The 25,699-nt window shown below is 52.8% G+C and overlaps 1 protein-coding gene across 1 annotated transcript in view; it reads left to right on the top strand.

Annotated features, from left to right (window-relative positions):
• PTPRN2 (protein tyrosine phosphatase receptor type N2) overlaps positions 1 to 25,699 on the top strand; it is a gene marked incomplete at its 5' end in the record, with an annotated part of 714,831 nt that overhangs the window by 169,979 nt on the left and 519,153 nt on the right. The window contains one exon of the mRNA XM_081243640.1: positions 14,094 to 14,207. Within this exon, the coding sequence (XP_081099766.1) occupies positions 14,094 to 14,207 (114 nt within the window). The remainder of the gene's footprint in view (positions 1 to 14,093; positions 14,208 to 25,699) is intronic.

Here is a 25,699-nt window from a genome sequence, read left to right as displayed (position 1 = left end):
CTCCCCTCCCCTCCCCCTCCCTCTTCCTCCTTCCCCTCCTCCCTCTCCCCTCCCTCCCTCTCCCTCCCCCTCCCCTTCCCCCTCCCCTCCCCCTCCCTCCCCTCCCTCTCCCTCCCTCTCCCTCCCCCTCCCTCCCTCCCCTCCCTCCCCCTCCCCCTCTCTGGAAGGTGGGTGAGATCCTCTTCAGTAGGTGGAGCAGGAGCGGGTGCAGAGGCAAGTGATGGATGGCTGTTTCTGAGTAACTGTCACCGTCCAGATAAGACGAGGGCTAACAGATTCCGTCCCCATATCCCACATAATGTGCCATTTTCGTTCCGTGCTGCTCACAGCCCTCAGCGCCAGGCCTTTCTGTTCTTCTCTGAATAGTCAGTGGAACGTTCGGGGCTGATAAGAGAGGCGGCCTGGTTCCCTGGCAACGGGCTGAGCAGAGGGCTGCTGATGGGAGATTAGCTGCCTCAGATCAACCACCTTGCTTCCTGCTGCTTGTCTGTGCGCCCAGGGCAGCAAACCTGAAAGCCCGTGGAGGTTTGCGTGGGATCTGAGCTCCCGAAATGAAGTTCGCTGAGTGCCCTTGAGCCAGCCTTGGGCGGGTCTCTCTGCCAGGAGGGGCCTGGCCTCCCAGGACCTGGAGGTGGGGCTGGCCGGCTGGTTAATCCTGTTGCCTCCAAGAAAAGAACGGAAACACCTGGGAAGCTCCGAAGCCTGGCCTGGCCGGTGTGTCAGCCCAGGCCAGGCCCTCGCCTGGGGGCAGGGACATTCCACCCAAGAGCTTGCAGCTGAGGCCTGCAAATCGGGTGCAGTCAGTGGTTTGGTGTTTGCTTTTTCATCTTTTAATTGTCTTTCTTCCAGTAAATGCCCCTTAGTGTAGTTGAGACCCTGCCGGCGTCTGGGAGCTGTCTTCCTGCACACAAGCCCCACGTCCACTCCACTCTCCTCTGCCCTTGAATCTTGGCTTTTATTTCCTGGTTTTTGTAAAAGAACGTGGAATTTTAGAATTGGAAGAGAGGTTCAGATCATTTGATTCCTCTCTGTTATTTTCAGAAACAAACCAACAAAATTCAAACCCCAAACCCCTGACGACCAGAGTGGCTGAACATAGGGCAAAGGTCACACAGTCCTCTGGGCTCCTCCAGGCTGGGCTTCCGAAAGTGCTTCGTGCTTCCCAGCAGCGATTTTGAGGGTGACCATGATGTGTTTTTGTTGGTCTACGTGAACATTCTCTCCCCGGGAAGTTAGTTAGTCCATCTAACTTCCCCATAGAAAATGCAAAGACAATTTGGCTATTAGAAATTATACTTTAGCTTTTTTATTATGTTATCACTTGTCCACATATCTGACTCCTAGAGAAGACGTGAGGCTCCATCTCTATCTCTGCATTTTCTTCTCTGCGAGGCTCGTGTGCGTTGAGACAGGCCTCTTATTCACTCACTCAGAGGCATGCCTTGGGCCTGTGTTGCAGGCCAGCCCTGGGTTTGTGCTAGAATTCTGGTCGCCTTTCCGTTGGGGGTTTACCATCATGAGTTTTCATTATGTTCTGCTTTCCTCTGACGACAACAGCAACAAAAGTAAGGAAGCAGCAAAGCGCTGCAGCGTGAGTCGGATGAATTTGGAGTTGAAATGGGAAATCCTAGCCGAGGAGCAGAGGGAAGGAGACGTGCTGCCCTCAGCAGTCAGGCTGCTGCACCGAGTCTTACATTTGCCTGGAGTCCCCAGCATGTGGGAGAAAAGGGGAAAAACAAAAGGCTGGATGCGGTTTTCTAAAAAATATACACGTTCACATATGAGGTGAAACAAAGAGGGACGAGTGACTCAGAGTCCAAGGAGGGTTTTATCAACAATTCAGCAGTCAAACTGGCTTTATTGTCCTTATGCTCAAAATGACCATCTTTTTTTTTTTTTTTTTTTGCGGTACGCGGGCCTCTCACTGTTGTGGCCTCTCCCGTTGCGGAGCACAGGCTCCGGACGCGCAGGCTCAGCGGCCATGGCTCACGGGCCCAGCCGCTCCGCGGCATGTGGGATCTTCCCAGACCGGGGCACGAACCCGTGTCCCCTGCATCGGCAGGCGGACTCTCAACCACTGCGCCACCAGGGAAGCCCCCCAAATGACCATCTTTTACATTAGCTATCTTGTATCCCAGCAGTGAGGATTTTAATAATTTATTGAACTGCCACAGAGGCAGAGCCACGAAGACACTTGGCAATGGGTGTGTGTGTGTGAGAAAATTCTCCACCGTAAACAAAGAGTGGACTTAAGGCTCGATGGCTGCGACCTCAGTCCTGAGAATGAGGCGCCTGGAGGCTTGTCAGTGCTGGGTCCTGGAAGCGGGGCAGTGGCCGAGGGGCCAAGCTTGCCCCCGTCGGGAGCCGGCTGCTTCTCCACGGTCTCAGGGGCCACAGGCACGGCACTCCTCTCCGCCTAGAGTCCTCTGGATTTCGTCCCCTCCGGCCGCCTGTGTGGATAGCAATCCCCGTGGCGTCCAGGTGGTGGACACCGGATCTTGAGCGTGGCTGAGCAGCTCTGCAAAGCCTGGTGCTTTGGGGACCGGAATGAACCTCCGCCCGCCTGGTGCTCTCGGGCCGAGGCCCCCCGGCTGCTAGAGGGCAGCACCACGCGGGTCTCTGGCTGTGGCGGCCGCCTCTGTTCAGTTCTCTGTTCGGACACAAGTGGACAGACGGGCCCAGTGCAGGGAGGAGCCGGTGCTGGCAGGGGCTGTGGCTGCCACTCTCGGAAGGGGTGAAGGTGGGCAGTTCCTGCTCTCAGAGCAGCTGCAGTACAGAGGCTCCCGGTGCCCCCACGGGCTTTCACGCAAGCCCAGAGCGTTCGAACCAGAATGGATCTTGGAAAATATCTGATTCAGCTGTTGTGTTTTCGGAACTGAGGCACAGAGAAGGGAAGTCGCACGCCCGGGGTTGCACAGCAGGCTGGCGGCAAAGCTGGGACTGGAGCCTGCTTCCTGCTGTTGTCTTCACGCCCTGTAGTAGAACTCGGGTATCAGGCAGATGCAGTCCTTCAGGCCTGAAGCGAGCATGAGCTGCAGCTTCAGTGTCGTACTCAGCAGTGTGGAAGCCGTCCCACCAGGATCTTCTTAGGACTTAGCCCAGAGCGGTGTGTTGTCTTTCCACCCAGACCTTAAATTTTACTCTGTTGTCACCTGCTGATGGAACACCGTGGGCGCCGATGCATCAGACCAGGGCCAAGGGTGAGGGTGGCTGCAGGCGGCACACGTCCTGGTGGTGAGCGGGGGGCAAGGACGGTGGCGACCCGGGCAGGTCGCCCAGCCCCTCAGGACTTCAGCCTTCCGGTCTGTAGGACGAAGGGGCCTGAATACAATACACGCTACTGCTCTCTTCAGCTCTGGTTAAAAAAAAAACCCTGTGTATTCCAGAATCCCGGGGTGTGGTCTGTGGGCTGAGGCGCGGCGCCCAGGCGTGAGCATCGGGCAGGTGGCCAGGCCGGGGTCTGGCCACGGTGGGAAGAGAGCAGAAGCCAGGAAGATGGAGGAAGCAGCTCAGAAAGGTTAGCGCCTCCACTGGGGATCTGTTGCTGCTCGCGCCTAGACGGTCCGATTCCAGCAACTGGAAGCCATCCCTCATGATGCTGAGTTGGGTTTTCTTTGCAGGAAGGGTTGAGCTTTGGAGGCTCAGGTGTGATTCGGCTTTGACGGTCAGTGCTGTGCTCAGGATCGCAGATGCCAGCTCCCACCGGCCGGCTCTGAGGCCCAGAACTTTCTGTGCCGGCGCCCCAAACACTTGGGTCTTCAGGGGTTGGAAGTCCCTAAGGGGTTTAGCTGAAGCCGGGCGTGGGTGGCGGCCTTGCACAGGCCCGGCCCCCCTTGGCTCTCGGTGATGGCCGGGCTGTTCTAAGGGAAGCACCGCGTGGAGCCAGCGGCGGGGTCAGCGGAGGAGGCTCCCGGCGTTTGGGGGGCCTGTGCGCCCTCTCCTCGGCTCTCTGCGCGGCCGGAGCCTAAACCACCGCTGAGGAAGGCCTCCAGGTCACGTGGACGGCCTTCCACGTCGGGGTCCAGCTGTGCGGGGGCAGCCCTGGGGGGATGGGCGGCAGGGCCCCCGCTGGCCCGCGGCGCCCACCAGGCTGCTGGCTCTGCCCTCTCCCACCTCCCCAGTGCGTTCCTGAGGCCGTTCCCCCCGGAGAAGTGCGATGCCCCCCGGGGTCTCCAAAAGGTAGGTTTGGTTTTGTTTAATGGGGTCCCCGTGGGTCCTGGAAGCTGGTTCTGATGGGATCTGGTTGCCTCAGCCCGAGGTTGCACAGTTCTCACCTGCGGGTGGTTGGGTCAGCAGCTGACAGGGTCTCTCATCCCAGGGTCCTGCTGAGAGGAGGGGCCAGGGCGCCAGCGCCCAAGCGAAGCCGGAGAGGAGTTTCCTGGCTGGCTGGAGACTCTCCCCAGGCCTCCGCCTCCCTGTGTGTGTCCCGGGAGCCCTCCCGAGCGGGCCTGCTGAGCCACGCCCCAGGTCTCCATTTCAGGTTTTGAGGGACTTCCATACTGTGCACAGCGGCTGCACCTCTGTTCATTCGCAGCAACACTGCACAGGGACTAGCTGTGTAGATTGTTTGCTTTCTGAAAAAAATCGTGTTTGTCTTGATACTTTACCTAGGTTGTTAGTTTCTTAAGATCCGGGTTCCTTCGAGTTCTCCGTTCTGTCAGACGCTGAGCACGTCCATGAGTCACGGCGACTACTGGACGCTTTGCCTTTGATTTTGTTTCCTTGGGAAACATGGAAGCAGCTGAGCAGTGAGGCCGTCCCGGCCTCATCCAGCCCTCAGCCTTGAGCTGAGCTGGGAGTGCCGGCGTGGCAGGGCTGACCGCAGGTCTGGGGGGCAGCACCGGTCTGTGGGTCCCTGTTGCAGTCGGGGGAGCCCCAGCTGCTTCAGTAACCCCGCGTCTCGGCGGTCACCACGGTGGAGCTGCCCTCGCTCGCCTGAGCCCTGTGGGTGGGAGGTGCCGCCTCCAGGATGGCCACGTGCAGGGGTGGGGAACGACCTCCAGAAGGCCGTGGACGCTTCCTGTGGCCGGGGGTGACTTGGCCCAGGTGCGGAGTCCACAGAGAGCTGTCGCTGGTGCCCACTGGCTACAGGAGCCACGTGCTGGCCAGCCTCCTTTCTCCTTCCGTCCTGGATGTGGGCTCGGCAATCACAATGGCGAGGGTCCTTGAGCTGCCCGAACCTGGAGCAGCTGGCCCTGCTGCCCACGCCCTGGCTGGGGGCTCCTTGTCACAGCCACGTGGGAGAGCTGGTGTGATGGTGGTAAAGAGCACGGGCGCTGGGGCCAGCCTGTCACTTCCTGTGTGACCTGCGGCAAGTCGCTCAACCTCTCTGGGCCTTAGTTTTCCCGACAGAGAAAGGGGACCGTGATAGCTTAGACCACGGAGGACTGTCATAGGATTAACCGGGTCGAGTGTGTCAGAATGGGGCCTGGCACGCCGTAACCGTCCGTAAACGTTCACTCTTATTTTGAGGGTTGACATACACGGGACCACAGGGATTTTAGAGAACAAGACACTCCATCACTGCAGCGTAACTATGACGGCTGCGTTCTCTATGTCAAAAACTGGAATCATGTTCTGAAAGGAGGCTTGTGCTCTGCTGATGCCAGACACGCAGGGAGGCCATTTGGCGGATCCTGGCTGGACCCGCAGGCATTACGGTGGGAGCTGTGACTGTAATTCTGGGTGACTCCCGACCCTCTGTGTGAAGTTGGCTGATGGGGCCCACGTGCAGCATGTCCCTGGAAGTATGGCTGGGACTCGAGTTACTACAAGTAAAATGCTCAGGAAAGCGCTTGGACGGGAGCAGGCTCTGTTCTTTGCCGTCTTCACACTCTCCCCGCGTGGGCGGGCCTGACCTCTGCTTGGCTGTGCCCTGACCCCCAGCCCGGCCCCTTGGCCTGGGTTTCAGTACCATGTTAACCTTCCCGGACCTCATTCCACTTTGCGGGGTGGGGAAGTGGACCACTGACATTTACAGAAGGGGTGGTGGGGTATCACCACCTCCTGAGCCCGGGGGCCTGAGGCCAATGGGCAACTCAGGACAGCTCAGACCTCTGTCGGTCCCCGGCCATGCCGTGCACACGCTGCCCCATCACAGGTGCCTGGAATTGCATTCCCCGAGAATAGAAACAGTTTTATAGCTTTGTTGCAGAAATGTATGTGGAGGATATTTTATCAATTCAAAGAAAAGATTTTTCTCTTTGGAGAATTTTTTTCAACAGGGTAGTGGTTCCGGGCTGCTGTTACTTTTCTCTTCTCCAGAAATATCTGGGGGGGGCTTTTTTCTTGCTTCTGCACCCCTGGGGCTCTGAGGCAGCAGTGGGTTCCTTCCTATGCGGGCGACAGTGTAAGAGGTCCCGTGGGATCAAGGGAACCTTGGGCAGCGTGGTGGGGAGGCCCAGGCTTCCTTGCAGGGCAGCTTCCACCTGGAGGGGTGGGTGGGGAAAAGCCTGCGGTTCTGAGGGGTCCCAGAAGGGGAATCAGGAAAGAATGAAAGGGTGCTCCAGCCTGGAACATCAGGACACTGGAGCCTGGGGCTCCCTGGGCTGGCCTGCGAGCCCGGTGCAGGTGGCTGTCTATAGATTGGGAGACGACTCTGCCTGGTCGTGGGCTGTGCAGACGGGACTGCAGACCCTGGCTTTGCTTCTCCAGGGGCGAGGGGTGTGTGCGTGCCTGAGGCCTGAATAACGGGCCGCGGGCTTGGTGCTGAGGGGGCAGGGATGCCTCTGCAGTGGGGCCCCTTGGTGTGGCCTGTGCTTGGCACTTCCTCTGTGGTGACAGCTGTCCTGCTGGGCATGAGGGGCGCCTCCAATCCAGAGGGGAGGGGACAAGTGCCCTCGACCCGTCAGGCTGAGCCTGTGCTCTGAGCACCCACGGGGTCTCCCGCAGGGCCCTGCACAGTGAGGTGCACCTGCGTCCGTGTAGCCCGGGGTCCGAGGCCCCAGGCTGGCCCAGGTGGAGCCGCGAGCGCGGGGAAGGTGAGGCTCGTGCGCGTGCGCCCCGCCCTGGGGAGGGCTCCGCAGGGACGAGGCCGGGTCGGTGCGCCCGGTGCCCAGAGGGGGACACGGCACAGGGTCAGCGTGGGAAGGCTCCCAGCTGCTCTTCTGCGTGTGCACAGCGAGAGTGCGCTAAGCTTGTGTGACTGTGTGCACATGTGTGGCGGTGTGAGTGCGCCTGTGTGCGTTGTGCATGCACGTGCTCGTGTACATTGTTGTGAGCATGTCAGCTTGTGTGTGTGCACAGGCGTGTGTGCGAAACTGTGTGTCTTGCTGCCCCACCTCCCTAGTCCCAGTGGCTGGCACAGGTCCGGCGGGGGCGTCCACGGCCTGAGCGGCAGAGCTGCGGCTGAGGCTGCCGAGCACCTGGCGCTGCATGCAGGGTGGAGCCGTTAGGGGTCACTGTTGCTGCTTTGTCTTTCCTGCCACCTTCCCGCTGGGAGAGGGGACAAGCAGGCCGTCTTACCAAGTGTGACGGGCAGCTCCACGTGGGCGGAGCACGCAGCAGGCGTGGCCCGTGGGCCGGGTCCCCTGAAGGTGCCGCCGGAGCCCTGCTATTTCTGAGCCAGGGTTAAATTCCAAAGGCCTGGGAGGCCCCGTGGCCTCGCCTGCTGTGCCTGCCTGCCTTGCCCTGGGCTGCTGTAGACAGGTTTCTGTTGTTACTCTCATCCCACGGCTGGGCCCCTCACGAGGGGCATGAACATGAGTTTGGTGCCTTCTGTCTACAGCGCTTTGAGGACCTGCATGATGCCACAGCAGGTGATCACCTGTGGTTATGGAAAGGAGCAAGGGTGCTGCCCACACAGGCTCGTGGCCTTCCCTGTGAGGAAGGAATTCTGACGCGGATGACTCATACTGTGTCTCTCACCGGCCCCGTAATTATTTGACAGCCACCGCTGGTGCACCCTCATTTCCGAAGACCTTATCATTGTGGCACCTTTGCTGCCTATCTCTTCTTGCTCCAAAATCAAGAACACTGATTTTGAGGTTTCCAGGGAACCAAGGTAATACGTTTACACATGTGTGTTATGTACGCACATAAACTATTCACACAATTACTGAGCAGCTGTGTACGTAGCAATAATTTGTATATGTGCCCTCAGCTGATTAGCCCACTTTGAGAGTCGAGGTTAGGTGATAACATCATCTTTATTAATCCCCTGTCCTATGATCTCTTCCCAAAGAGATAATGAAGAAATGTAAAGAAAGACATGTAACAAACAAAAACAGGCAAAGACCTTAGAAAAGGAGGAAAGAGGATGGAACATTATGGGAGCAAAGAAAATATTTACTTCACTGAAATGAACAGTACCAAAGCCTGCACAACTGAGAAAGGTTGGTAACCTGACAGGAGCTGCCTGGTGGGCCCAGGCAGAGGGTCCTGGAAGGTGGAAGGCAGTCCATCCCAGCGCTGGGGTCTGGGGGGTCCTCCCATGGTCTCAGGATAAAGATGGCAGTGAAACCGGGGGTGACTGTTCTCAGCAGGTGCACAATTAGGTTCCATAGGCTTTTTTCTTAGAAGGTCCTTTAACGCAGCCGGAGGCACATCACTGAAGGGACACGTAGCAAAAACATCTGTCTCAGGGGGAGCCTAAACCGACTTGTTCCAGCCCATGGCTGCCCGCTGGCCTGACCTGATGGTTCTGGGTCGTCCTCTGAGACACCCAGCACACAGCAGTCCCTGAAAGCCACGGCATCTTGAGGGTGAAGGCTCAGCGTCTCCACGTGTCCCTTCCCCAAGCGGAGGTCCACCTTCTCCATGTGTGAGGCTGGGAAATGGATGTGCTCGGGGTGGGGGCCAGCACCTGAGCCTGAGTGTGAGAGGGGAGGAGGTGCAGTGTTGGCTGAGAAAATATGGGGGACACGTGCGCCTCGTTTGCTGTCCCCACCGTGACCCCCTGTTTTGCCTCAGTGATTTGGGTCCTTAATCCAGCCAGGTCATCTGCTGGGAGTTGAAGACTTCTAAATCTGCGTGAGGGCTCTAGCTAGTGGTGTTACACGTTTCTCTGGGCATCTCTGTTTTATTCCAGGCAAACGCAAAAACACCAGTTAATCAGATACAGATATTTATTTAATCCACAGTGGCTGCAGAGCGCAGTGTCAGATGCTTGGGAGGTTGAAGAGGCGGGAGCTGTGACGCCTGCCTTCTAGGAGCCCGGGCGCTCCTGGACCAGAGGAGTATGTTGGTGCCCAGGGGTTGGGGGGTGAGGGGGTTCCTGTCGACATGGAGATGTGAGTGCATGTGTGTGCACACGCATGTGGTGGTGAGGCTGGCGACACACGCAGTCCCACATTCTCAGGGGCAAGTGATCTGGAAAGCTGGTCCAGGAGGAGGGCCTTGGGATGGGCCTGCATAGGTGTTGAGGGGACAGTGATGGTTATGAGTGAAAATGACTTTTGCCTGTAGAAACAGTGCTCTGAGGAGAGCTGGTTAAAACAGATGAACAGACAAGATAAACAAGCAGTTTTTCCACATCCTTCCAAAAATCCAACCAAAAAATTGTTAATATTTTCCCTTTCCAGTGGAAGAAATCAGCCTCCCAGTTCTAGGTGACTGATAATCAGAGTGTCTCTAAACAGAGCTTTTGCTCCCAGGACTTCTGGTCTGAGGTGCTTGGTTGGCTGGGAGGCGGCCATCTGCTTTCTCAGGGCCTCAGACATTCCCCCCATTCCCATCTTTAGACCCATCCAATCTCTGGTCCCCAGAGGCAGTGGGGATCAGTCTTCTGCTCTGCAGAATAAGTGGGGGATGTGGGGACAGCTTCAGAGTTCCGCTGAGTTCCCCAAGTTTGGGAAGTTCAAGTCCCTGCCTGCATCTGTGGTCACCTCCCACAGAGGTCTGGGGGGGTGACTTCCCCCTGGAAGGACGCAGTCTCGCTCCCCTGGAGGCCCGTGGGCAGTGCTTGGGGCCAGTGGCCGTCAGGAGGCTGCCGCTGTTTCCCCACCTCTGCCAGCCAGCCTCAAGAGGGCTTTGTTACAGCTTTGGAGAAGCACACGTTCTATGAGCCGCCTCTCAGAATACCCCCTTGAGCCCAGAGCCTCTCTGGGACGAAAACACGGGGGTGGGACCATCCTGTAGCTGGGCAGCATTGGTGTCCTGCAGGCTCACCTCCGAAAAGGCTACGGGTCTGTCTAGTTCTTCCATCTCCACCGCCCTCATTGAGCCACCCCCTCTGCATGGGCAGCCCCCTTCAGCCCCGTGGCTCCTGGCAGAAAGCGGCCCCTGCCTGCAAGGCCCTGGCAGCCTCCTGCAGCTCCCAGAGGAAGGCCAAGCCCTCCCCACGCCCTCATGTCTGCCTTACCTGCCAGGCTTGCTCCAGCCTTGGAGGTCTGTCCCTCTTGGTCCCGGAGCCCCAGTGACCAGGCGCTTCCCTCCCTCTGCAGGTCCAGCTCCCCAGCCTGCAGGTCCTCGCCAGCCCCGCACGGCCAGCCCGTTCCTTAGATGCCGCTTCTCTGGGGCCTCTGCATGTGGCACGGGGCTGGTGCCCCTCCTTCGTGCTGTCCTCGTAGCCTGTCCACTGTGGCCCACATCACAGTTAGAGGTGAATAATTTGCGTGTACTTAGTGCTATGTGGCCGTCTGCCCTGTGAGCTGTAAGCCCCTGAGAGCAGAGCCGTTGTGTCCATCTTTGCCCTGAGTGCACGTCCCACGGCTCTTCTGCCTGTTGGTCCAGTGGGACGTTGGAGCAGGGCCGTGTCCGGGGCTCAGGGGGCAGCACAGAGCAGTGCATGGGGACGAGTCCCCTCACTGGAGAGGGAAGGGGCCTCACAGACTCGCCGTGGACACGGGACCGGACGTGCTCAGAGGTGTGCCGACGAGAGTGTACACCGTCCTCCAGTGGAAGCAGAGAAAAAAGTAGTGAAGTTGTTTGTTGAGGAATAAGTGAGGGAACCAGGTTTCTGGGACAGAGGTACTAGAAACATCTGTTTCTGGGGTGAGTTTAGAGTTTGGAAGAGCAGCTTCCTTGTTCTTGTGGTGAGTTTGGCAGTTAAACAAGTGTTAGAGGCTGTGTATATCTATACACACATACATACATGTGGACACCGATGCACACACATGCATACACATGTATGCACACAGTAGACACGTATACACCCATACACACATGGAGGTAGACACATATACATACACAGTACATGTACACATATTCACATACATATACACAACACACATCTACATATGCCTACACACGTTTGCAGGCATGAAAACACACACATATATGTAGACAGTACATAGCACACACATGCGCATACACTTACACCTTGGTGTCCTTTAAATATGGTGGTAAAGATGAACGATGTTGTTGAAAAATGCATTGGGTAAAACAATAATGAGCACAGTACACCTACTAGAACAGCCAAAATCCAGACGCTGACAACACCAAATGCTGGCGAGGGTGTGGAGCAACAGGGACCCTCACTTCTGGTGGGGATGCAAAGTGGGGCGGCCACTGGGGACGAAAGCTTGGTGGTTAATTACAAAACTAGACAGACTCTTACCATAGGATCCAGCAGTTGTGCTCCTTGGCATTTACCCAGAGGAGCTGAAAACATGTCCACACAAAAACCTGCATATGGATGTTTATAGCAGCTTTATTCATAGCCGCCCAAACCTGGAAGCAACCAAGATGTCCTTTGGTAGGTGAATGGGTAAATAAACGGTGGTGCATCCAGGCAATGGAATAGTATTCAGTGTTAATAAGAAATGGCTGTCGAGCCTCAAAAAGACATGGAGGAACCTGAAATGAATATGACTGAGTGAAAGAAGCCAGTCTGAGCAGGCTGTATTCTGTATGATTCCCACCATATGACATTCTGGACAAGGCAAATTTATGGAGACAGTGAAAAACATCACTGGTTGCTGGCGTCAGGGAGGAGGGAGGGTTGAACAGGTGGGGCACAGAGGAATTCTAGGGCAGTGAGAATACTCTATATGACACTGTGATAGTGGATATGTGTCATTATACGTTTGTTCAAGCCCATAGAAGTACAGCACCAAGAGTGAACCCTAACGTGAACTGTGGGTTCCGTATCCGTATGATGATGGCGTGTCAATGTAGGTTCGTCAACTGTAACAAATGTGCCATTTGATGGCAGTGTTGATAATGGGGAGGCTGTGCCTGCAGCGGGGCAGGAGGTTTACGGGGAAGCTGTGTACCTTCCTCTGAATTTTGCTGTGAACCCAACACTGCTCTGAAAAATAAAGTTTATTAATTAAAAAAAGCTACTGGGGACAGTGTCTCTACCTCATCAGCATGGCTAGAGTCTAGGGGCAAAGAGCATCCAGGGTAGCTTCAAACAATCCAAACAATTAAATTATTAGCTAAAACTAATTCTAAAAGCACAAACAATATTATGTATTATGTTATCTATAGTCTAAATATATGTTTAAAAGAAAGGTTTCAAGAAAATCTGATATTTTTCTTAGAATATATTTACAACGTCGTACACCACAAACCAAATTTAAAGAATGATTCCATTACACTTCAGAAGGGAAATAATTTACTTGGAATGCTCCAAAACACAGAGGAAATGTCTTTGCCCATTTTCCTCTGTGACAGCCTGAGTGGTGGGGTGTTTCCTGCGGGAAGTGGTTCTCAGACACGTCCCCGGAAGCGGGGCTACCCGCAGGCGTTTAGCTGGTCGCTGGTATGGACCTGATCTCTCTGCCTGCACTCAGCTCAACTACTGACCCCTCCCCGAGGCCGAGGTCCCTACACTCCAGCCTCGGTTTTCTCATCTTTAAAACGTTGGGTTGGACCGTTTTAATGCTCCTTCCATTCCCTGGTCCCAAGATATTTCCATTTGAAGAGGGACATGAAAGTTCCGGGCGTATTCTGGAGTGTTCCACTTTTCTCTCCTTGCCCCACACCCCAAGCACACCACCCACTGGCATGGAGTTCTTTGCATGAAACAGAATCAGAGAACAGGGACACTTATCGTCTGTGTTCCAGCCGAGCAGACCGTGCGTCTTGCCGAGGGGTGGCAGTGGGGAGGAGACCCTCCAAGACAACTGTCCCCGGATCACGGGTGGCAGTTGGGTTCATTTCAGCAGCGCTCACCGGGTGGGGGCAGAGGCTGATGGTTGAACTCCTCACGTGGCCGTCGTCTGCCTGCTCCCAGCAGCCCGACAGCCCGGCAGGCCGCCTCCCGGATTCCCTGGGCTTTGCAGAGGCCCACAGAAATCCGGGAGGTGTTTGTGAGAGGACACTTACGATGATTCTCTGCTGCTCACGCGGGGCGTCCGCCTTAAACACATGTGGAATATCCGAGCAGCAATTACTGATCAGCCTGGTGCTGGGCAAATGTGCTGCTGCTAATTAAACCGGTTGCATTTGAAAGGCTGTGAACAATGGAAGCGCTTTCCCCCTGCGCCGAGCCTGACGCTGTAGATGCCACCCTGGGTGAGGCCCTGGGTCCTGAATTAGCCTTTTGTACCCAAGGCGGTGATTTGAATGTTTGAACCCCCATAGGAAGCTTGTCTCAAAGTGAACAATTCGCTGAATAAAGACTAATTAGGGTCTAAATTAATTAGAAGGTGTGGTTTGAAAAGATGTTGATGAGCAGAGTCTGTCATTGCAGACAAATAGGACAGAGCAGGGTAATGGGTCCCCATTGATACCTCACTCTTCCTGGAGGCCCCCTTCTTCACCGCGTTGTGAGGAGGCCCCCGGAAGCCAGCCCTGCCGGGGCTCCATGGCCCCGCCACCAGTGCCTCCTGCAACCTGGCACTTATGTTCCTAGGCATCCTGTTTCTCATCTGGAAGACCGGCCCTGAATACTGTTGACCTTTTGGTCACTGGACAGGCAGGAGCAAAGCTTCACGTCGAAAGTGTGAAAGTCTCCGGTGGCAAATGACAAAAAGGCGGGGGCTGGGCAGGGAGGGCTGGAAAGTAGGCTAAAAACCCAGACGACGCTGGACTCAGCCTTTGCATCTGTGGTGTCCACGGTGCCCTGCTTTTCACCTAAAACACGGTCACTTTGCAGGTGCTTTTGATCCTGGCAGCTCCTCGGAGCCTCGCCGTGGTGCATGGCCAGGGTTTCCTGGCCGTCTGTCTGTCTCCTCTCTTACATGACCTGCCTCCCTTTGTTGCAGACGGAGCGTTTGGACGGTGTCAGGAGCTTCCAGCCGTAGATGTGCACCGCTATGAAGTGTCGCCAAGGGTCCTGCGGCACCTGACAGCCACCCTGCGGGCGCTCTCCCACACAGGTACGCAGGCCTGGGCCCAATCCGCATCCTGGCGCTGGGCCAGCGGCCTCTACAGCGCCAAGTGCTCAGCAGACATGTTGCGTCTTCTTAAAAACCCTCGGCCTCTTAGGTGGTGAGGAGTTAGAAAAGGGCCGAGCCAGCCAGCGTGTGATGGGCGGGGGGCAGGCGGCCTGGGTCCCTCCTGGGTTCGAGGTGGTCCCGGCAGCCGTGGCCGGTGCTGCCGGTCAGTGAGGGTGGGGGGTTGGCCGTGTGTGTCGCTGCAAAACGGCCGCGCCGCTGGAGCCCCATTCCTAGTGTCCCAGCCCAGCCGCCCGGCTGCTCGGTGGCCCGCGGTCAAGCGTGCAGCCTTGAATGAGGCCCAGGAGCAGGCCAGGGGCAGCTTCCTCAGGGAGAGGCGTTTCCTGCAGAGGATGGACCCTGTAGGTCTGCACTGTGACTCACCTGCCGCGGCCTTCCTGGGCTCCTGCAGCATCGGGTCTGCCGTGGACCCTCCAAGCGCAGGCGTCTCACCCGGGCACGTGGGACCATGGCTGCCTCCTGCCCACAGTGTCCTCAGTGTCTGGTGTGAGACGATAAGCGATCAGGGCCCCAGAGCCCTGGACGGTGCCGGGGGCTGGAGCGCTGACACGTGGCGGTACGGCTGGCCTGGCCCACGAGAGTGGGCTACCTCTGATGACCCCCCGCGGGCAGGGGAGCAGGTGCCGTGGGCCGTGCCACTCGCTCCGGCAGAGAAGACACGTGGCGGCGGCAGCGGTTGGCCCCATGCGGGTCCCTTCGTGGAACCCACCGCCGTCCTCCAGGACACGCCGCCGTCCGCGGACGGGCGTGGGAGTCCTCACACCCTCCTTGGTGGCGGCGCAAACCTCTGCAGTCCCTCCGGGAATGGGATGTTGCTTTTGGTCTATGATGTTGTAAGTGGAAACTGTGGCGTTCGGTGGTCTTAAGTGGAGGTACTTTGAGTGCCTTTTCCACATGATACCCTCACTCCGCAGGTCAGGGAACAGGGTGGGGATTCTGGCAGCCGCTGAGTGTGTGCATTCCAGAGCCGGGGAGTAACCACAGGATGGGTTTGCTCACCTGCCCCATAAGCCCCTCTGTGCCTGGCAGGCCTTGGTGATGTTTTGGGTCTTCTGGTGTTACAGTCAGTTGAGAGCCGGTGTCCAGTGGTCACTGAAGAGTCTGCTGATGTCCTTTCCCTCAGTGCGCGGCTGCCCCGGTAGAAGGCTGCAGGTCCCTTTTGGAGGCTGGGGGAGAGATGAACAGGATGAGCGTTTGGCTCGTGCAGCAGAGTCTTTCCTCCAGGGGGCTTGCTTCCACCCATCCTTCAAGGGGCTCTGGTCTGTGACATGGAGTTTCCAAGTGTGGAAACTGGTGGAGGGGCTGTGACTATTTTGGCGATTCAGTAGATGTAGAACTTTCCTGCTGGTGCAGGTCCCTGGATGCTGGTGGAAGGCCCATCTCATCCAGCTCTAGGAGCACTGCCAGCAGCTAACCAATGCCCCAGGCCTCATGGGCCACTTTCTTCTGATTGGTGCTCTGTGGTGACCACATCCCCTTCTCTTTGGCACTTAAGTGCCCCCACTTGGCCCCTGCCTCCCCAAGGCCCCATCATCCTGTGCACTCAGGGGTCCCAGATGAATGGAAGCAGCTCCCAGTGTATTCCTGGCACATGTGGGCATCACTGTGAGCTCTTCGAGGATGCTGGGACCCATGAACTTACTTCTCACGCCCTCTGGACCCTCCTGGGGTCATTGGCAGGTCGACTGTGCTGATCTCTCTAAGCCTTTGGGCACATGCCTCTGTCACGTAAAAAAGGAGTTCTGGTGTTTCCACTTCACTTCGGTAGGGACCTTGTGTCCCTATTTATGTCAACCAGCGGTGGAGACTGCTGGAGCCGTTGGCTGGAGAATCTGTGCTTAGGGGCCCATATCAATAAACTCCGTCTGGTCCAATTTCTTTTCATTCCACCTTGACCTCACATCCTGAAGATCCATCCCCACATGTGTTTCTGTTGCTACAAATTGGCAACATCATGCAATTCTTTCACGTGGCACTCTCTCTGTGGCCATGCCTCACCCTCTGGGCCTGCTGGGACTGCCGTCCAGATGTGGGTTGAGACGCACAGAGAGGTGGAGGGTCAACAGGGCAGCAAGGCCACCACCTGGGGGGCATTGCAGGTTCCTCAGGAGAGGAAGGGGTGCTTCTCCTTGCAGAGCAGTTTTGAGGGTTCAGTGTCCCAGCTTAGTCAGGATGTGTCCTTGTATCCCCATCCCAGTCCCCAGCGCCTGTTCCCAGCACTGTGACAGGAGGCCGTGAAGCTGGGGATCCAGTGTGTATCGCGGTTCAATCTCACGGGGTCAGACTGTGAGATTATTTCAGTCATTTCAAAGGGAGTTCGAGACATACGGAGAGCACTTCATGGAGGAGGCGAAACATAGTGGAAAATAGGTTGTTTTTTTTTGCAGTGCGCGGGCCTCTCACTGTTGTGCCCTCTCCCGTTACGGAGCACAGGCTCCGGACGCGCAGGCCCAGCGGCCATGGCTCACGGGCCCAGCTGCTCCGCGGCACATGGGATCCTCCCCGACCGGGGCACGAATCCGTGTCCCCTGCATCAGCAGGCGGACTCTCAACCACTGCGCCACCAGGGAAGCCCAGTTTTTTAATGAATAGATTTCATTGTTTTGAGCAGTTTTAAATTTACAGAAAGGTTGAGCAGGAGTAGAGAGTTTGCATGCACCACTCCCCCGCTTCAGAAGGCTTTCTCGATTGTCAGCATCTGGCTTTGGGGTGATGGGTCAGTACTGATTCATTATTATCAACTAACGTCCATAGTTCACATCAGGGTTAACTTTTTGTTTTGTACATTCTGCGGGTTTTGACCAACGTGTGATGTCACGCATCTACCATTACGGGATTGCGTAGAGTAGTTTCACTGCCCTCAAAAGCTTCGGTGCACCACCTGTTCATCCCTCCCCTCCCGCCAATCCTTGGCAAACACTCATCTTTTTTTTTTTTTTTTTTTTGTGGTACGCAGGCCTCTCATTGCTGTGGCCTCTCCCGTTGCGGAGCACAGGCTCCGGACGCGCAGGCTCAGTGGCCATGGCTCACGGGCCCAGCCGCAACGCGGCATGTGGGATCTTCCCAGACCGGGGCACGAACCCGTGTCCCCTGCATCGGCAGGTGGACTCTCAACCACTGCGCCATCAGGGAAGCCCAAATACTCATCTTTTAACTGCCTTTTCCAGAATGTCATACAGTTGGGATCATACAGTATGTAACCTTTTCAGATTGGCTTCTTTCACTTAGTAATATGCTTTGAAGTTTCTTCCATGGCTTTTCATGGCTTGACAGCTTGTTTCTTTTTAGCACCGAATAATATTCCATTGTCTGAGTGGACCAATTTATTTACCAGTTGACCTACTGAAAGACATCTTTGTTGCTTCCAAGTGTTGGCAATTATGAATAAGCTGCTATAAACGTCTGTGTGCAGGGTTGTGTGGACATGAGTTTTCGGCTCCTTTGGGTAAATACCGAGGAGTGTGATTGCTGGGTCGTTTGGTGACGGCACGTTTAGTTTTGTTTCTTCGTCTGGTAAATGAGGATGATCAGACAGGGCTGTTGTGAAGGTCAAACGCTGAAATCAATAAACTATCTTAACCCCTTTTATAAACGTAAGTATTTCCAAGTGTTAAATATTATTTATTTGATACTCTGTTTCCAGTTTTTGGAGCTATCACACAGATCATGCCCACCTATTTTTTTTCCAGTGGAATTATCGCAAAGTTTCTGCTAAGTTGGTTAGCTCTGTGCATCAGTTCAAATGCCGGAAAAACAGCCATCTTCCAAGGGATGAGGATATGTTCTAGTTCTTTCCTTAGAACAGTGGTGACGATGATGATGATAACACAGGTCCGCTCACTGACCGACGAGCACGGCTGTGCCCTATGGGAGCCAGTCTGGAGGTTCCCTGTGATCATGACGCGAGGGGACAGGCGGGAAGGACATTCGGGGCCTGGAGCTGCAGTCCTCTCCTTCCTGAGCCCAGCTCAGTCCCTCCCCGGAACACCTGGTCCCTCCCCGGAACACCTGGTCCCTCCCCGGAACACCTGGCCCCTCCCGGGAACGCCCTAATTTTAAGCTGATTCCCCCGGCCAGTCCTGAGCAGGTTGCACTCGGTGTCTCGGGAGCCCTGTGGCGCCTCGCACAGAAGCTGGAGGAGTTCTTTTGGGCCTGGGGTCCTGGTTGGGGATGGTGTTTTGGCTTCTGCTGCTGGTGGCTCTTTGCTCCTGGGCCACTAGAGGGCATGTCCAAGTGACTGGACAGGCCCATGGCGTTTCACTCTGTTAGTTTGTACCTGGTGGCACGTTGCATTTCCTTCTGTCTTAGCGGCAGTGGAGGACTTGCCCTAGTAAGCCTGGAGGTGTAGGCGTGAAATAAGGTTTTATACGCTAGGTTGAAAAGAAGCATCATGGGGACATTTGTGCTCTCCTAAACTGCTTGTTCTAGTACTTTCTGGACATGATTCTGTGTTTCTCCCTGGGCCCCTCTGCCGGCTAATGCTGCAGCTCTCCGTGCTCCCCTCTCCCCTCCCCCCTCCCCGGGCGGCTGATTCCGGGACTCCTTCTCTGCCTCTCCCCCCACTGGCCAGCATGCTGGAGGTGGCGGCCGCAGGCCTTACGGGTAGACTCCCCTCCAAACTGCCCATTGTCCTTGGGTGTGAGGGTCAGTTTCTGGAGGTCAGGTCTACAGACGTTATGGGGTGTAATGATGGATCTCAGGGAAAATCATCATCCAACTGAGAGTCTGACGCCTGGGACTCATGTTTTCACCCTCTCGTGTGGAAAATCACAGGATCCAACCTCCCTGCCGTCTCATGGCCTCGGCAGCCGCGTCCACAGCAGAGTCGGCTGAGTGTTGCTATTGCTGTTGCTCGGCCTCATCACGGCCACTCCTCAGAGATGAGGGTCTGGTCTCAGTGACAGGCGGCAGCTTGCAGGGCCTTCCTCTGGAGGAAGGAAGGGAAAACGGGGCTTCACTGTGCAACTTGCTTCTTCAATGTAAATGCATATGTCAAGGAGCAGAATATGTTCACTTTTATTCACTATCCTTGTCTCCTGCAGTCAGCAGTGTTTCATGGGTGGACACATTGTTCTCTCGTGCATTAAATTTTTTTTAAAGAGTTTTAAGAATTTCATGTAATGTCTGAAACATTTATATTAACATATTTCCATACAAATAACCCAAAGAAAGTTTATTATTAGTTGTTTTTATTTTAATTTTTGAATTTTATTTTATTTTTTATACAGCACGTTCTTATTAGTCATCAGTTGTATACACATCAGTGTATACATGTCAATCCCAGTCTCCCAGTTCATCCCACCACCACCACCACCACCCCGCCGCTTTCCCCCCTTGGTGTCCATACGTTTGTTCTCTACATCTGTGTCTCAACTTTTGCCCTGCAAACCAGTTCATCTGTACCATTTTTCTAGTTCCACATACATGCATTAATATACGATATTTGTTTTTCTCTTTCTGACTTGCTTCACTCTGTATGACAGTCTCTAGATCCATCCACGTCTCAACAGATGACTCAGTTTTGTTCCTTTTTATGGCTGAGTAATATTCCATTGTATATATGTACCACATCTTCTTTATCCATTCGTCTGTCGATGGGCATTTAGGTTGCTTCCATGACCTGACTATTGTAAATAGTGCTGCAATGAACATTGGGGTGCATGTATCTTTTTGAATTATGGTTTACTCTGGGTGTATGCCCAGTAGTGGGATTTCTGGATCATATGGTAATTCTATTTTTAGTTTTTTAAGGAACTGTTCTCTATACTGTTCTCCATAGTGGCTGTATCAATTTACATTCCCACCGACAGTGCAAGAGGCTTCCCTTTTCTCCACACCCTCTCCAGCATTTGTTGTTTGTAGATTTTCTGATGATGCCCATTCTAACTGGTGTGAGGTGATACCTCACTGCAGTTTTGATTTGCATTTCTCTAATCATTAGTGATGTTGAGCAGCTTTTCATGTGCTTCTTGGCCATCTGTATGTCTTCTTTGGAGAAATGTCTGTTTAGGTCTTCTGCCCATTTTTGGATTGGGTTGTTTGTTTCTTTAATATTGAGATGCATGAGCTGTTTATATATTTTGGAGATTAATCCTTTGTCTGTTGATTCGTTTGCAAATATTTTCTCCCATTCTGAGGGTTGTCTTTTCATCTTGTTTATGGTTTCCTTTGCTGTGAAAAAGCTTTTAAGTTTCATTAGGTCTCATTTGTTTATTTTTGTTTTTATTCCCATTACTCTAGGAGGTGGATTAAAAAAGATCTTGCTGTGATTTATGTCAAAGAGTGTACTTCCTGTGTTTTCTTCTAAGAGTTTTATAGTGTCTGGTCTTACATTTAGGTCTCAAATCCATTTTGAGTTGATTTTTGTGTATGATGTTAGGGATTGTTGTAATTTCATTCTTTTACATGTAGCTATTCAGTTTTCCCAGCACCACTTATTGAAGAGACTGTCTTTTCTCCATTGTATATCCTTGCCTCCTTTGTCATAGATTAGTTGGCCATAGGTGCGTGGGTTTATCTCTGGGCTTTCTATCCGGGACTTGGGTGGCTATTTCCTTTCCCATGTTAGGGAAGTTTTCGACTATAATCTCTTCAAATATTTTCTCTGGTCCTTTCTCTCTCTCTTCTCTTTCTGGGACCCCTATAATGCGAATGTTGTTGCGTTTCATGTTGTCCCAGAGGTCTCTTAGGCTGTCTTCATTTCTTTTTATTCTTTTTTCTTGATTCTGTTCCACAGCAGTGAATTCCACCATTCTGTCTTGCAGGTCACTTATCTGTTCTTCTGCCTCAGTTTTTCTGCTACTGATTCCTTCTAGTGTAGTTTTCATTTCAGTTATTGTATTGTTCATCTCTGTTTGTTTGTTCTTTAATTCTTCTAGGTGTTTGTTAAACATTTCTTGCATCTTCTCGATCTTTTCCTCCATTCTTTTCCCGAGGTCCTGGATCATCTTCACTATCATTATCCTGAATTCTTTTTCTGGAAGGTTGCCTATCTCCACTTCATTTAGTTGTTTTTCTGGGGTTTTATCTTGTTCCTTCATCTGGTACATAGCCCTCTGCCTTTTCATCTTTTCTATCTTTCTGTGAATGTGGTTTTTGTTCCACAGGCTGCAGGATTGTAGTTCTTCTTGCTTCTGCTGTCTGCCCTCTGGTGGATGAGGCTCTCTAAGAGGCTTGTGTAAGTTTCCTCTCATGTATTAAATTTTTAAAAACATACGTTTCCCTTCTTCTGACAAGCCATTAAAATTCAGCATATAAATGTCACTCTTTGGCATGTGATTTGCTGTCATAGAAACATCTATGGATTTATTTCCTGGCAAGAGTCCCCTGACGTATTGAGCTGTATGTCAAAAGCAAAAAACAAAAAAAAGCAAAAATTAGCAATCTAACAAAAGGTCGCATTTCCCTAAAAGAGAATGAAAAGAAATCCCCTAATGATATGGAATGGAACGTGGGAAACCAGCGTGGGCTGCAGAGGTGGTCAGTTGGGCTGAGACTTGGCTCCCACGTGGCAGCTACCTCGGCTCCAGTGACACGCACTCACTCACCCGTCGGCTGCTGTTGGAACACCTGCCCTGTGCCCTTGGAAACTGGGGTCACCCCTTCTTGCTGGGGTCTGGCCAAGGCCACCAGCCCGAGCTCCTGGTGGGCTTGCGCTGTGGGGTGGAGGGGAGCACGTGAGGATGGGTCCTGGTCACGAAGTGACACTTGCCCTTCACAGGATTATGTGACGTCCAGCTGCACGTTCACTCCTGCTGGAAACACGGCCCAGGGACCAGCAAGGGTCCAGCAAGTGGAGGGGAGACAGAGGTGGTGAAGGGTCCTCCGTTCTTGCGGCCCCCTTGCCCACCCTGCACCTGGGGTGCTTCTAACTTCTCCATATGCCCGGCCATTTCTGTGAAAGGAACTCCTGTTAAAGCACCTGCTTCCCAAATAACCAACATTAGCTTCAAAGCTCGGTTTTAAACAGGCCCACGTGGTGGGCAGGCAGCAGTTTTTGGGTTTAGGTGCCGTGTGGTAAGGGGCCAGCGAGGCCAGGGCTGGGCCCCGCCGACCCCTCCCCTAGGTAGCACTGCAGCCTCACACAGCTCAGCTTTGAGGAGCCTCAGTGACCACTAAGGGACATTGTGTCTGCACTTGAGTTTCTTGAGGCTTTTAAGGGCCCAGGGGCTCAGCACACTACCTGGCACAGGGCAGGATTCCTTTGGCGGCAGAGAGGAACACTGACTGGACCCCAGACAGAGGAAAGATAGTAGTTTCTGGAGGCGGGTGGTGAAGCAGACCACGCAGGTCATGGCTGCTGGGGGGGTGTCACCCGTCCAGTGTCAGAAGCCACTCTTTTCAGTGGGGCACCCTGAGGGTCACCTGTGTGCTGGGGGGTGTCACCCCTCCAGTGTCAGAAGCCCCTCCTTTTGGTGGGGGCCCTGAGGGTCACCTGTGTGCTGGGGCCTTGTGCAGTTTATCTCCAGCACGGCCTCCGCCCGCTCCAGACCCGGTCAACTGGAAAGGAACACGTGCCAGAAGGGGACCGTTCATTCTGTTCACACCCCTTCCCAAACCTGCGCTTTCTCAGTCTTTGTTCGTTCGCGTAAATGTCATCAGCACCCACCACCTCGCCTGTGACACCAGCTCTGTACCTCACCTGTCCTGGCCGCCTGCCTTCCCTCCTCACCCCACCTGCCTGCCCACAATACTCCCTCTGATTCTTTCTGGAGTGGGCTTTTATTCTGGAACTTTCTATTCCACTGTCACTCATCACAGTCAAGTAAAGCGTCCGTCTTGGCTTTGCTCTCCTCTGTGGCACCATTACTTTTGGATGTAGTGTGTGAGGAGCTCCACGGGCCTGGCTGTGGTTGTTCGCTGCTGCGCTGGCACCCCTGGCGCCTGGTGAGCAGTAGGTGTCTTGTTGGACAGGTGCATCCCGACTCCACAGTAAACCTGCACAGCGGGGAAGGCGTGGCCACACGGGGACAGGCCATTCCCTGACCGTGAGCCAGGACATCTGAGGCTCATCTCCAACATAAACTAGCCGTAGGATCCCATCACTAAGGCCTCTTTCCTTTAAAGACACTTTTTAATCATTTTATTGTAAAATGAAGCACAGATACAGAGAACTGTACACAACCTGTACGTGTGTGTGTGTACACACACATATAAACACACATGCGTTTATATGTATCCTCATGAATTCATACTGATATTTCTAATTCAAATTAGGACTACAAAGTTTATGTAACACTTTTAATATTATATTTAAATTTCCTTTCTTCCACAATGAGAATGGTGGTTTTCCAGGGGACAGGGAATGTTGCCATAATATTGACTTAGTTTATGCTACTTTGCACAGGCAACAGTCTCAGAAACAATATGAAGACTGTCTCTTCCAACTGCTATTGCTGAGAACAGTTACGAATTGCCTTTGCTCACGCCCTCTGCGTCTCCCATTTGTTCTTATGGTTGTGTCTGTTCACCTTAGCGCCGGGTCTTGTGGTGAGCGTGTGCTGTAACCTCGCCATGACCCTCATCTGATCCTGAGTCCCCAAGGAGCTGTGTGTCACTGCTCACTGTCCCTCCTTTCTGGCCTGCTTTCCCATTGTCTGTTTTTTCCTTTTTGTCTCCTCTTGGTAACTTTTTATGGGATTTGATGCCTGCAGTTTTTCGTTGCTCTTTTTAAAAATGTGAACTTAGTTTCCCTGAACGTTTAGAAGGAGGCTGGGTTTCTAAAGCTTTTCTAACTCTGTGGAGCTCTCTGTTCTGTGGGGTTTTTTTGGGGGGAGGTGCAGTGTCAAAAAACATGTGGCAGGTTACTTCTTTTTTTATATTATTGTGATATAATTGACGTGCCACAGATGAACTCTTTGGAAGTGTACAGGTTACTAGTTTTTAGTATGTTCATGAAGTTGTTCATCACCACTAACCTTTATCAGAAAAGAAACCTCAAAGATGACTCAGTACTCACTCCCTCTTCCCATGCATGCCCCACCCCCAACTCCTAGCTACCACTGATCTAGTTTCCTTCTTAATGGATTTGCCTGTTCGGGACATTTCATATAACTGAGTTCATACAAACGTGGACTTTTTGTGTTAGCTTTCTTTTCCTCAGCATCATGTTTTCAAGTTGCATTCATTCTGCAGCATGTATCAGTACTATGTTCCTTTTTAAAGCTGAATAATATTCTATTGCCTGGATATACCATATTTTGTTTATCCATTTATCAGTTGGTGGTCATTTGAATCGTTCCATTTTTGGCCATTATGAACAACATTGTTATGAGTACTCAGTACAAGTTTTTGGGACAACATATGTTTTCAATTCTTTTGGGTATACCTAGAGTGGAATTTCTGGGTCATATATATTAACTTTATACTTGTTTTATGACCTAAAATATGGTTTCTCTCTAAGAATATTCCATGTGCATTTGAAAAGAATATGTATTTTGCTGTGTTGTGTTCTATAATGTCTGTTAGGTCTAGTTGGTTTGCAGTGTTGTCCAAGTACTCTGTTTTCTTGCTGGTCTTTTCTTTAGTTGCTCTATCCATTATTGAAAGTGTAGTATTGAAATCTCTGACTCTTATTGTCTATTTCTCCCTTCGATTCTGACAGTTTTTCTTTTCATACATTGGAGCTCGGTTGTTAAGTGCCTGTATATTTATAATCATTATATTTTCTTGGTAGATTGACCCTGTGTCTCTAGCAACACCTTTTGTCTTAAAGTTGATTGCACCTAATATTAGTATAGACACTCCTGTTCTTTTTTGGTTATTATCTTTTTAATATTTATTTATTTGTTTGCACCGGGTCTTAGTTGCAGCAGGCAGGCTCCCTGGTTGTGGCATGCGAACGCTTCACTGTGGCATGCATGTGGGATCTAGTTCCCCCACCAGGAAATGAATCCAGGGCCCCTGCACTGGGAGCGTGGAGTCTCATCCACTGCACCACCAGGGATGTCCTTGGTTACTATGTAATGACATTTCTTTTTTCAGCCTTTTAATTTCAACTATCTGTGTCTTTGAAAATAAAATGTTTCTCATAGCATATACTTGGATCATGCTTTCGAAATCTGTTCTACCAACCTTTGACTTTTACTTGGAATATTTAACCCATTTACATTAATGCAATTACTGATTAGGTAGGATTTATGTCTTCTGTTTTGCTATTTGTTTTTCTGTTTTATGCTTTTTTTATTGGTTTTTATATTCCTCCATTACTGTCTTTTGTTTAATAGGTATCTTCTAGTGTATCATTTAAAATTCCTTGTTATTATATTAATTTTTTACCATTTTTTTAGTGCTTGCCCTGGGGATTACAATTACTATCTTAATTTATAACACCTAATTGATATTAATACAACTCGATTTCAATTGTATACAAAAGCTTTATTCATGTATTGCTTCTGTCCCTCCTCCCCTCCTTT

The sequence above is a fragment of the Mesoplodon bidens genome (genome assembly GCF_964165515.1).
Source record: "Mesoplodon bidens genome assembly, chromosome: 9".
NCBI lineage: Eukaryota > Metazoa > Chordata > Mammalia > Artiodactyla > Ziphiidae > Mesoplodon > Mesoplodon bidens.
Note: the sequence above shows the minus strand (reverse complement) of the source record. Positions and strands in the feature narration are given on the sequence as shown.